We start from the raw sequence: 13218 nt of genomic DNA, 5'->3' as shown, positions 1-13218 counted from the left end.
TACGTTTGTACCTGGGAGAGGGGTTATGAGAATTAGATGGCACCCTGTACATCAAGCATTTAGCACAGTGCTGTATTTTATTAACTCCACAACTCTATCGACTACATTATTAAGCACTCAACAGAAGTTAGCAGTTATTACTAATGTACTGTTTTTATATTATTTTGTCTTTCCATACAAGGGCATGCTATACAGCCACTAAAATAGTTAATGATATGGAAAGGTGGTGTTTATGATGTGTTAAGTGAAAAGAAGGTTATGAAATAGTTTAATGCAACTTTGGTGAGAGAGAGAGAGAGAGAGAGTGTGTGTGTGTGTGTGTGTGTATGTGTGTGTATTTTAAAAAAGAAAAACTTAAAAAGGTTTAAAGACGAGCTTAAAAGATTACTCAGCAAATGGGTAAAAGAATTAAAAAATACAAACATCTTACAAAACAATCAGTGATGACTGACCAATATATGCAAACAGGGTAGAAATGTTAGATTTCTTTCAGGAAATTATTTAGGGAGGATTTTGAGGTGAAGCTAGTTTGGAGGGCCCACTGCTGCCACTGTAGTGATGATAGCTCACACTCATTGGGTGCTTACATATGCCAGGTCCAGTTCCATGGGTTTCAAACATCACCTCATTTTACTCCTCATGGAGATGCTTTTTTAGATAGATACTGTTATTCTGTTATTTCCAGATGTGGACAGTTAGTCCTGCAGGAGTAAATTTGTCCATGTGCCAGTGACTAGCAGAATCATGATTCTAATCCAAGTCTGACACCAAATCTGTTCTCTTAAATCTATGGTGTTTTGATATTTAATTTCTGGCTAGGCCAAGGAAGTAGGGAGGTTTAGGATTGAAAGATATTTTTCATAACAAGGGCTCAGCAGGAGGTGAGAAAAGGAAGAGAAAAGGATCTCCAAGTAGCTGAATGAAGCGCTGGGAGACCATAGTTTGGACTTAATTTCTAAGAGATAAAATTGACAAAATGACTGGACCCTATGAGAAGGGCCTCCCTGTGTAATATGTTGTTCTCTGGTGATCTAGAGACTCCTGAGCATGCCCTAGAGAAATACTCCCTCCTGGCAATATTGAAGAGTACAAATTTCATGCTTACTCTCAAAAAATTAATGTTGAAATATTTCATTTTTATTAAAATTTTCCTGAGTAGTTTCTAACTCAAGTATATATACTCTTTTCAATTTCAGGAACACTTATCCTATTTCCACTTTGTTGGACGAATAATGGGAATGGCTGTGTTTCATGGACATTATATTGATGGTGGTTTCACATTGCCTTTTTATAAGCAGTTGCTTGGGAAGTCAATTACTTTGGATGACATGGAGTTAGTAGATCCAGATCTTCATAACAGTTTAGTGTGGATACTGTATGTATTGAGTCTTCTGTCTCTTCATTATAGTTAAACCCTGAGCTTTTTAGAAAAAATACATGTTTCAAAACTGATGTACTTAATATTTTCCACAGAAAATATTGAGTGGTTATCAAGTGATGGGATCACATAAGATTTCCCTCTTTCTGTAGCTTCTTTCTACATTTCAAATTCCTTAGTGTTACTACTTTAAAAAGGAAAAAAAAACTAGTATATTCTATTTTTAAAAGTACTTTATATAATGATTTCCTCAATGTGAGGCAAATCCTGTTCCAAACCTGCATGTATTAGAATAGCAGATTCTTGCTGCCATTGCTTTTAATGAAGTGATGATTGTTGGAACCATACTTTTGGAGTAAGAGCTAATTGTTGAGTTTAAGCTAAGAACTGATTCTGTTTTTGCAAGAGGTCATTCTTTTATGAAGATACACTGGCAGTGTTTTGTTTTTTTTTTTTTTTTTTTTTGTTTTTTTGTTTTTTTTTTTTTTTACTAAGTATGCAGTAGCTTTCTCAATAGGGATAAACAGGCACATGGCCACTTAGAGTACAGTACCAAGTAGGGCTCTTCAGAATGCCAAATATAACTGAAATTGTCTTATGCTGGTGGTTCTAGAAAGGCCCATCTTTGACCAGGGCTCTTTCTCATTACTCAGGAGGTTAAATGTTTCCTGTGTTTATGAAGGTTAAAAGCTCTTTGACTTTTCTCTCCAGAAAGAACTAGGTGGTGTGGTAGTGTAAGAGTTCATAAGCTGAATCTGACCTCACATTTGTCGTACTATAAAAATGATCTTAGTTTTATCTGTCTCACCAATTAATGTATCTATAGGATCTGCATTTTATGTTTCCCAGTGACATATCTTTTCCTTTTTCCTATCCAGTGAGAATGATATTACAGGTGTTTTGGACCATACCTTCTGTGTTGAACATAATGCATATGGTGAAATTATTCAGCATGAACTTAAACCAAATGGCAAAAGTATCCCTGTTAATGAAGAAAATAAAAAAGAATATGTCAGGTAAACAGTGAATTTTTTTTCTTAATGTTCCAGAATGTTACCATGAACAAACTTAAATATTTAGGTAGCATTACTTAGTGTTACAAAGTCTGCTTCACCAGAATTTAGTGGCTTATAAAAAATAGCCATTTTATTATTTCTCACAATTCCAAGGGTCAGGAAATTGGGCAAAAGAACAAGATGGATGACACACTGCTGTTGGACAAGATGTGAGCTAGGCCTGCAATGCCAAGATGGCCTCTTGACTCATAACTAGGATAGCTCAAATGGCTGAGGGATAGCTGGCATGGCTGTTGACTACATTCACTGTCTGGGTTCTAGTTCTCATTGTTGGCTGAGTTCCTTGGCTCTCCCTGTATGATATCAAAGAACACTTCCTCTCTCCAGGGCTACTCTCTCTCCCAACAAGATAGCCAGACTTCTTACAGGGTGACCAGCTTTCCAGAGCTCAAAAGCAGAAGCTGCTAGATCTATTTTTTTTTTTTTTTTTTTTTTTTTTTGAGTTGGAGTTTCTCTCGTTACCCAGGCCGGAGTGCAGTGGCACAATCTCAGCTCACCGCACCCTCGGCCTCCCGGGTTCAGGCAATTCTCCTGCCTCAGCCTCCTGAGTAGCCGGAATTACAGGCATGTGCCACCATGCCCAGCTAATGTTTTGTATTTTTAGTAGAGACGGGGTTTCACCATGTTGACCAGGATGGTCTCGATCTCTTGACCTCGTGATCCACCCGCCTCAGCCTCCCAAAGTGCTGGGATTACAGGTGTGAACCACTGCACCCAGCCCTGCGGCTAGATCTTTTTAAGGCCTAAGCCTGGTGCTGGCCAGTATGACTTCTGCTGTCTACTTCTGGTTAAACTGAGCAAGCCAGCCCTGTTTCAGCATAGAGGAGGAGCTGTACAAAGGTGTAAATACCAGGAGACATGGGCATTGGGCCCACATGTGGTGTGGCTACCACAGGTCGGAATTCAGAAGGGCTTTTGTGCTGTATATTATTAGCATTTAGCCTGTTTATAAATGAGCAAGCACATTGTGAGTTTAGGGATAAATGTAAATAAATGTTTTTCAGATTTCATAAAGTAAAAATTGAGGCATTTTTATGTATTGGGCTAATTTGGCCTATGAGAAGTAAAAAGTCTTCTAAACATAGAACTATGGTAATCAGTTTTGGGAGTTTGAATTTGAACTTTGTGTACACAGAAACTTGCATCCTGTACTTTTTTGTATAGATTATGTTCCCAAATCTTACTGACGAAAATTATTCCTAGTTTAAAAATGAGGTCCATTTGATTGGAATGAACACTGGCATAGCTTTTCTGTGATACTAGCATGTGCCCTTTAACTAGCAGCTCAGTGTTTAGGGCTCTTCTGCAGAAACATACACGTTTGAAGAAATACGGGGAAATACAGTCAATTACATACTACTTGTAAAAAAAAAAACGCACTATTAAAATGTTTTTAGAGAAGAATGATTATATTATATATTAAACAGATTAGTATGTGCATATTTAAAAGAAAGACCGCATAAACTGTCAAATTTGAAAAGTAAATCTTAGAAAAATTATGTAGGAACAAAGTCCATTAAAAAAAATTATGCTGAAGATGTTCAGGAGGCTGCAACCAAATAAGGTTTTTGCCTAGGATGAGGAAGTGGAGGTGATGAGCCTGGAAATAGGGAGGAAGGAGAGAGAGGGTAAAAGAATGGACTTTCATATTTTACTGTCTCCATAGTTAATGTTTGATTTTTTTTTGTTATATACATAATAAGTATGCATTACACTTCTACTTAAAAAAGTGAAAGAACAGGTTGGGTGTGGTGGCTCATGCTTGTAATCCCACAATTTTGGGAGGCTGAGGCAGCAGATCACTCAAGGTCAGGAGTTTGAGACCAGTCTGCCCAACGTGGTGAAATCCCGTCTCTACTAAAAATACAAAACTTAGCCGAGCGTGTTGGCAGGTGCCTGTAGTCCCAGCTACTTTGGAGGCTGAGGCATGAGAATTGCTTGAACCTAGGAGGTAGAGGTAGCAGTGAGCCAAGATTTTACCACTGCACTCCAGCCTGGGCGACAGAGCAAAACTCCATCTTAAGAAAATTAAAGAAAGAACAAAGTAGAATTTCCTAAGTCTTAGCATTATCTCCTTTGGAAGAGCTCATGTGTCTTAGTCCCTGGATCCTGCTCTCCAGGGTTCAGTCATGTTTAGAACATACAGTAATAATCCTTTATCTCATATAGGTATGAGATAAAAAATTACAAAGAAAAACTTTTACAGTTGTACAGTTTTGCTGTCCCCTTAACTCAACAAACAAAAATATGGTCCTCCAAAGGATATAATGTTAAGTAACTTAGTTCTTAAAATAGAAAACTATTTCTCGAAGGTTGGAAATGTTAACAAATTTGACAGATGAGTAAGTTCAGTGATAATGTGAGATGGAGAGGTTTTCTTGGGGAGATAAATAAAAGCAATTCACTTATAAACATAAATTTACACAATAGATGTAGTTTAGAGCATTTTTTATTGGTAAAATGACACCTTCCAGAATTTTTATAGCCTCTAGAGAACAATGAGTATTTAATCAAAAAGTGCTTGCTATTGGCTTTTACTATTTCTTTTCATTTTGGATATGAGGATTCTCTACCTCCTTTTCTCCTATAGACCTCCCTCAAATAGAAACAGAATACCCAACACATTCAAATTACATTTGCAAGTAAAATCAGAAAAATTGTCACTTTTGAGTGAATGAGCTCTTTATTCTAGTTATTGGCCTATATGCTTTAAGTTTAGAAAGAAATTTCATAAAGATTTTAACTTCAGACTCAGCTCTGGTAGATGTATCGTTTCCTGGGAGCTTCTCTGATTTGAAGGGTTGCTCTACTGATGCTGCTTTTGTTAGTAGAAGGTTACCACTTTTCATCAACACTGAACTGCGTCAGTCACACCTCCAGATTCATCTATCTTCATTAGTCTGAAGTTTATTTTTAGACGTTAGGCTAAGTTGTTAATTTTAGATGGTTGTAAAATGCAATGTTGCTAAAGTAGAGATTTATAATAATTACCAGATCTGAAAATGTATGTGATTATATGAAATCCCTGCCTAATGTTTATAGGCTCTATGTGAACTGGAGATTTTTACGAGGCATTGAGGCTCAATTCCTGGCTCTGCAGAAAGGATTTAATGAAGTAATTCCACAACATCTGCTGAAGACATTTGATGAGAAGGAGTTAGAGGTTAGTGCATTTCTATTATAACATCGCTAGTGTAATAAGGAAGGATTGGGAATTATTTTGTTACTAGTTTTAGAGGAAAGTCATATTTCTGGTGCTTTCTAAGTTTCATGGTTCTGTGCTTGATAATTCTTATTCACCAGAAGTCTTTCATGTTTTGGAATTTCTACGAGTAAATATTCTCTCTCTCTCTTTATTTTTTCTGAGACAGAGTCTCACTCTGTCTGTCACCTAGGGTGGGGTGCAGTGGTACGATCATGGCTCACTGTAGCCTCAACCTCCCTGGGCTCAAACGATCCTTTCTCCCCAGTCCCCCAAGTAGCTGGGACTGCAAGCACGCACCAGCATGTCTGGCTAACTTTTTGTATTTTTTGCCATGTTGCCCAGGCTGGTCTCAAACTCCTGAGCTCAAGTGATCTGCCTGCCTTGGCCTCTGAAAGTGCTAGGATTATAGGTGTGAGCCACCACACCCAGCTGTGAGCAATCTCTCTTATATTGTGAACATTTTAAATTTATTTTTCTATCCTGTACTTTCTTATTTTAAACGGATTTCATGTCTTATATGCACATTCTTCCAATGTATATTTATTCCCTTACTTAGTGGTTACTGATCTAGTTAAGTAAAACCTGATTAGTCTACCATATTGAAATTTATTTGGATAAAAGGCTACTCTCAGTTGGTTTATAGTAAGCTTTGCAAGAAAGCATTTGATAGACAAGATCATGGAGAAAATAAAACACCTAGGATAAATTGTATCTAAATGTCTTTTTGTGTGTGTGTAAGACAGAGTCTCACTCAGATGCCCAGGCTGGAGTGCAGTGGCATAACTTCAGCTCACTGCAGCTCCACCTCCTGGGTTCAAGTGATTCTCCTGTCTCAGCCTCCTAAGTAGCAGGAACTACAGGCGCATGCCACCGTGCCCGGCTGTTTTTAGTAGAAATGAGGTTTCACCATGTTGGCTAGGCTGGTCTAGGACTCCTGACCCCAAATGATCCACCCAACTTGGCCTTCCGAAGTGCTGGGATTACAGGCATGAGCCACCTTGCCTGGCGTCTAAATGTCTTTAAGATTAACAGCCATACTAAACAGTTAATAGTTTTTTTGTTTCGTTTTAAAGCTGGCCCTTAAACACCTCAGGTCTGGTTTTATAATTAAGACCTTTAACAAATATATCTGAATTTCCTACTGAACTACTAAAAAAAGAAAAATGAGGTTTTATTCTATTAAAGGTCCCAAATGTATTTAGTGATTAGGGAGAACACAAATATTTGAAGTCTACTAATAATTTGAAACATGATTTTATTCGCTGCCTTCAGTGTCCTTTCTAACTAAATCTGTTAATAGACCTGTTAGCAAACAAATCTAAAAAGGTTAGTTTGACTTAATACTCTCCCCATTCCTTTTGTGATTGAATTGTTCACAGTGAAATAGCCAGAAGGAAGTAGTTAGAAGGAGGAGAACATAGCAGGAATGACAATAAAGTTGAAATATAATGCACTTTCATCTCTTTATACAATAAATGAGGATTTGGCCTCCTAACTGCCGTTCCTCTGAAGGAAAGAATTTATGAAGTGTCTTTCATGTCATTGAATACACCCATATCCTTTTTGGATAACCTCTTCCCTGTTCAGTGAACCCTGTAGAAACGTTGGAGATTTTATTTCAGAACCCTATAGAAGCATTATTTGGAGACTTTATTTGGTAGGGTTAAGATTTTATTTTTTTGTAGGGTTAAGATTTTTTTTTTTTTTTTTTTTTTTTTTAAGACGGAGTTTCGCTCTTGTTGCCCAGGCTGGAATGCAATGGCACATTCTTGGCTCACCGCAAACCTCCGCCTCCTGGGTTCAAGCGATTCCCCTGCCTCAGCCTCCCAAGTAGCTGGGATTACAGGCACGTGCTACCACGTCCGGCTAATTTTTTGTATTTTTAGTAGAGATGGGGTTTCACCACGTTGACCAGGGTGGTCTCGATCTCTTCACCTCGTGATCCACCTGCCTCGGCCTCCCAAAGTGCTGGGATTACAGGCATGAGCCACTGTGCCCGGCCGGGTTAAGATTTTTAATATAGTTTCTACTGCTAATGAGTCATGAAACTTTTTTTTTTTTTTTATTATTGTGGAGACAGAATCTCGTTCTGTAGCCCAGGCTGGAGTGCAGTGGCACAATCTCTGCTTACTGCAAACTCTGCCTCCCAGGTTCAAGCGATTCTGATGCCTCAGCCTTCCTAGTAGCTTAGACTACAGATGTGCACCACCACATCTGGCTAATTTTTGTATTTTTAGTAGAGATGGGGTTTTACCATCTTTCCCAGGCTAGTCTCAAACTCCTGAGCTCTGGCAATGCATCTGCTTCGGCCTGCAAAGTGTTAGGATTACAGGCATGAGCCACTGCGCTGGGCCTGAATCATTAAACTTTTTATTTTTGAGAGAAGAGTCTCGGTATGTTGCCCAGACTGGAGTGTGGTAGCATGATCCTAACTCGCTGTAGTTTTGAACTCTTATGCTGAAGTGATCCTCCCACCTCAGTCTCTCCAGTACCTGGGACTACAGTTGTGCACTACCATGCCTGGCTAACTTTTTTGTGTGTGTGTTTTTTTTTGGAGACAAAAATCTCACTTTGTCCCCCAGGCTGACAGGATCTCAGTTCACTATAACCTCCACTTCCCCGGTTCAAGTGATTCTTATGCCTCAGCCACCAAGTAGCTGGGATTACAGGTGTGCACCACCATGCCTGACTAACTTTTTGTATTTTTAGTAGATACAGGGTTTCATCATGTTGGCCAGGCTGGTCTCAAACTCCTGACCTCAAGTGATCTGCCTGCCTTGTCCTCTCAAAGTGTTGGGATTACAGGTGTGAGTCACCACGCCCTACCCATTACACTTTGTAAAGACGATATGTATAACATTTATTTTAGTGTTGTATATATTAGTCCTGGGTTTAATTCTATGAAATCTAGGATTTGCAAATTATGTTTTGTAGTATACATGGAATTCACTATTGTAAACATGTTAGATTATTATTATTATTATTATTATTTGAGACGGAGTTTCGCTCTTGTTACCCAGGCTGGAGTGCAATGGCGTGATCTCGACTCACCGCAGCCTCCACCTCCTGGGTTCAGGCAATTCTCCTGCCTCAGCCTCCTGAGTAGCTGGGATTACAGGCACGCGCCACCATGCCCAGCTAATTTTTTGTATTTTTAGTAGAGACGGTGTTTCACCATGTTGACTAGGATGGTCTTGATCTCTTGACCTCGTGATCCACCCGCCTCGGCCTCCCAAAGTGCTGGGATTACAGGTTTGAGCCACTGCGCCCGGCCCCAACATGTTAAATTATTAATGTGAGTTAGTCTTGTACCCTAGGGAGATGTATTAATAGTATCAAAATGATTTGGATATAGTTCATCTGTGTGACTCTCCATCAGGATGTGTTCAGTAGAGGTCTCTATCAATGTGCTCATGCATTTTGTGCTTTAATATTTAGATTATGAAGCAAATGTAGGCTGGGCACGATGGCTCATGCCTATAATGCCAGCACTTCAGGAAGCTGAGGCTGGCAGATCATGAGGTCAGGAATTCGAGACCAGCCTGGCCAACGCTGCAGAATCCTGCCTCTACTAAAAATACAAAAATTAGCTGGACATGGTGGTCCGTGCCTATAATCCTAGCTACTCAGGAGGCTGAAGCAGGTGAATCACTTGTAATCCTAGCTACCCGGGAGGCAGAGGTTGCAGTAAGCCTAGATCACGCCACTGCATGCCAGCCTAGAAAACAGAGTGAAACTGTGTCTTTAAAAAAAAAAAATTATTAAGCAACTTCTATGAATCACTATTCCACACCCATTTCTGAAGTTCTTGTGCATTATTAGTTGCTTCCACAGGATGTGGTGAAATAGATGTTACTGCGGTATCACAGCAGAGGACACTGAATTGCCCTCAATCAACGAAGCTGATGGGTATTGAAACTAGTATATGATGCAGGTCCAAGGAAGGCACATAAAACTGTATTTATTCTTTGGGTCTCAATTTCTGTCCATTTAAAAAAATTATAATTTTATTATGAAGTTATGAAACATTCACAGTTTTTCTGCCTGGTCAAGTCTATCACAACAGTGGTTCTCAGACCCTGGCGAGGGAGTTTGCACTGAGTTGATACCTCTGGAGCTTTTTAAAATATAGAGCCTAACTGTCACACCAGATGCACTGAATTAAAATCTGAGCCTTGGACCTGGTATGTCAATTTGAAAAGCTTTTCAGATGATTCTGATGTGCAGCTTTGATTAGGAACCACCAAATGGGAGCCAGCAGTACAAATCTAAATTTCTCTTTTGAGTAATTTTTGGCCTGGCTATGGTTTCCACAGGTTCATTGCTGTGTACTGTTTTTACAGCTCATTATTTGTGGACTTGGAAAGATAGATGTTAATGACTGGAAGGTAAACACCCGGTTAAAACACTGTACACCAGATAGCAACATTGTCAAATGGTTCTGGAAAGCTGTGGAGTTTTTTGATGAAGAGCGACGAGCACGATTGCTTCAGTTTGTGACAGGATCCTCTCGAGTGCCTCTGCAGGGCTTCAAAGCATTACAAGGTAACAGCCCAAGGGACAGGCAAGCTGGGTGTCAGGTGGGCCAAGGGCTGGGGGTGGGACTGTCAGTGTTGGGTCTGTGTAGATATTTTGTAAACCATGTGTTTAGAGATTCTCTTTTCACATCTTACCTGTGACTCTCACATTGTGGTACCTTCTTCTCCTGCCTTTCTCTTGTTCCCCTCCCGAGTCTTTTCTTCTGGCTTCTCTGATTGTAGTGAGTGCCACATGCTAGAGACCACTGGTGATGACGCTCTGCCTTTTGTTTTCTGGTCACCTTATGTTTAATTCTGTTGCACATTACTGTAGGGGAAGTTATTCACTTCCATGTTCACATCTCGACCTGGTGAAACCTTTACCTGCCTGGGATGCCTCTCCCCTCTGCTTTTTCATTCTTTGCAGCATGAGTCATGGAAACCATGTTTTCGGTCAGAGTGTGGCATCGGTTACTGCATGGCATCGGACCAGTTGTTTACAACCATATTGCTTTTTTAAGAATGGTTTTCCATGGAATAGCTGGTTAACTTTGGGATGAGTTGGTAATATTGCTAATGAATGTGGCACTTCACTGGGTGGCATTTGCTTCCTTTACCTCTTAAGCACTTCCTTTTCAAAGCTGCTGGTGATGAGTAAGGACATCCAAAGCGAGTCTGGTACAAAATTGGACAGTGCTGCCCACAGCGCATGCGGTGAAATCCCTGAGGAGAGTGTGCTTTCAGTTGTGCTGCCCTTCTCTGTAAGGAGAGCTCATCATCATCATACTGCCTAGACGCAGAAAGTAAAGTTGTATTTCTGCTACATATATTCGTATGGAGTGTCTGTGCAAACTGAAATGGATTCTAGAGACTGCTCTTTTGCTCTCAGCCCAGTTTGAGTCATGAAGTCTAAATTTGCATTTAGGTTCCTCATCTTTTTGAATGTGTGCATATGTATTTTACCTTGGATTTGCCTGATTACTTTTCTTCTCAAGCTTTTGGGATAATGATTTTCTATAAAAGATAGAAATTGGGAAAGGGATTTCAATCCTGAATTTTTTCTCAAATGGAAATACTAATATATTAAGGAATCTAAGCCTTACATCCAAGATTAATTCTGGCTTTCAAAACCCAGATTCTTTTCCTGTTGCCCTTTGGTAGTATAGATTTATCAGCATTCCTCTATCCCTTCACCCTGTGGTTTATGTACCAGTTTTTTCTTTTTCTTTTCTTTTTTTTTTTTTTTTTTTGAGACGGAGTTTCGCTCTTGTTACCCAGGCTGGAGTGCAATGGCGCGATCTCGGCTCACCGCAACCTCCGCCTCCTGGGTTCAAGCAATTCTCCTGCCTCAGCCTCCTGAGTAGCTGGGATTACAGGCACGCGCCACCATGCCCAGCTAATTTTTTTGTATTTTTAGTAGAGACGGGGTTTCACCATGTTGACCAGGATGGTCTCGATCTCTTGACCTCGTGATCCACCCGCCTCGGCCACCCAAAGTGCTGGGATTACAGGTTTGAGCCACCGCGCCCGGCTGTACCAGTTTTTTCTAAGATTTTTGGAGACTAATGCATGCACCTGCAGTGATTTGACCCAGTTTCTTTCATTTTCAGGTGCTGCAGGCCCAAGACTCTTCACCATACACCAGATTGATGCCTGCACTAACAACCTGCCGAAAGCCCACACTTGGTAAGGTATTTTTGTAGCTGTATTCCCCATTCCATGTACATAGGTTTCAGTTCCAAACAGATTTGACTTTTTATTTATTGTACTTACTAGTAAATGGGCCTTTAAGAGGAATGATAAACAACTTGTTTAAGTGACTTAAAAGTTAAGATTATTTGCAAATTGATAGGAAAACCCAAAAGTGGTCATCTCTGTTTTAGAGAAATAACAACTTTTTTTTTCTTTTTTATACCATTAAAAGTGAACATGATTGCTAGAGAAATACAACTTTTTAGTTTTCTGTGTGACACAGAGTGATATGGCTATGTTGGTATACACTTGCTAGGCCAGTTTACTTACTTTGAATGAACTGTATAAAATTTGATTTGCTTATTCACAGCTTCAATCGAATAGACATTCCGCCCTATGAAAGCTATGAAAAGCTCTATGAAAAGCTGCTAACAGCCATTGAAGAAACATGTGGATTTGCTGTGGAATGATGAGCTTCAAGGATTTACCCAGGACTCTATTTATACAACCCTGACTGACAGCCTCCTTTCAGCAGAATTTCAAAGAATGCTGAAATACAGGAAAACATCCCCCCCCCCTTTTTTTTTTAATTTCTAGGACACTGTGAGGGGAAAGGACAATTTTGAAATTCCTTTTCAAGGAAAAAAAAAAGGGTCTTTATGCTTTGCCATGAGGCCACATTCAGCTGCTATTTAAACTTAGTATCTTGAACCTAAAGAATGCTGACTTTTCCTACATTTCCAGAGTTAGGCAGTATTCTACACTTAAAGACTACTACTATTTTTATAAAAGGTGATCTATTCAAATCGCTTCAGATTTCAAGTCTCTCAAACATCAAGACAACTTCAGCAGTCGGTACAAGTCACATTTCATTTTGATTGAATACATGATTTTGAATAGCTCCTGTACTTGCTCTTTGTAAAAAAAATAAAATTATTTTGAATTATTCTACCTTTGTAAACAATTGGCTAAAAGAATCATCTTTAAGAAATTAAGCCATTTTACATGTTTGTTTTTCTATAGCAGAGCATTATATTTTGCATTATATGTTCCAACCTAGTGTAAGTGGGTCTTTTTTACAATTTTCAAGAAAGAATTTCCTGGAATACAGCTATATAATTTTGGTTGTCAAATTCCTAATGCAGCCATTTAGTCTAAACTTAGTCATTTATTTACTACAATAAAATGTGTTCAGGGGCTCCCTGTTTTTAAGAGACTTTTAAAAAAACCCTAATGTTTTTATCTTGAATTGATATGATTAGGTATTTTTGACTTACTTTTAATCTTAAAATACTGCATTTTTATAGCTTCTCAGAGCATGTGGATGGGATGGGATTTTCATTATTTTGC

At 39.2% G+C, this 13218-nt stretch overlaps 1 protein-coding gene across 3 annotated transcripts in view; it reads left to right on the top strand.

Moving 5' to 3' along the window:
• Positions 1 to 12832, top strand: part of SMURF2 (SMAD specific E3 ubiquitin protein ligase 2) — a 125011-nt gene extending 112179 nt beyond the window's left edge. For all 3 annotated transcript variants that reach the window (XM_039476856.2, XM_039476855.2, XM_074388857.1), the window contains 6 exons: positions 1197 to 1375; positions 2257 to 2394; positions 5497 to 5617; positions 10003 to 10204; positions 11787 to 11862; positions 12239 to 12832. In XM_039476856.2, the coding sequence (XP_039332790.1) occupies positions 1197 to 1375; positions 2257 to 2394; positions 5497 to 5617; positions 10003 to 10204; positions 11787 to 11862; positions 12239 to 12338 (816 nt within the window). In that variant the 3' untranslated portion in view covers positions 12339 to 12832. The remainder of the gene's footprint in view (positions 1 to 1196; positions 1376 to 2256; positions 2395 to 5496; positions 5618 to 10002; positions 10205 to 11786; positions 11863 to 12238) is intronic.
• Positions 12833 to 13218: the final 386 nt, after the last annotated feature.

Source organism: Saimiri boliviensis, chromosome 17 (genome assembly GCF_048565385.1).
Source record: "Saimiri boliviensis isolate mSaiBol1 chromosome 17, mSaiBol1.pri, whole genome shotgun sequence".
Classification (NCBI taxonomy): Eukaryota; Metazoa; Chordata; class Mammalia; order Primates; family Cebidae; genus Saimiri; species Saimiri boliviensis.
Note: the sequence above shows the minus strand (reverse complement) of the source record. Positions and strands in the feature narration are given on the sequence as shown.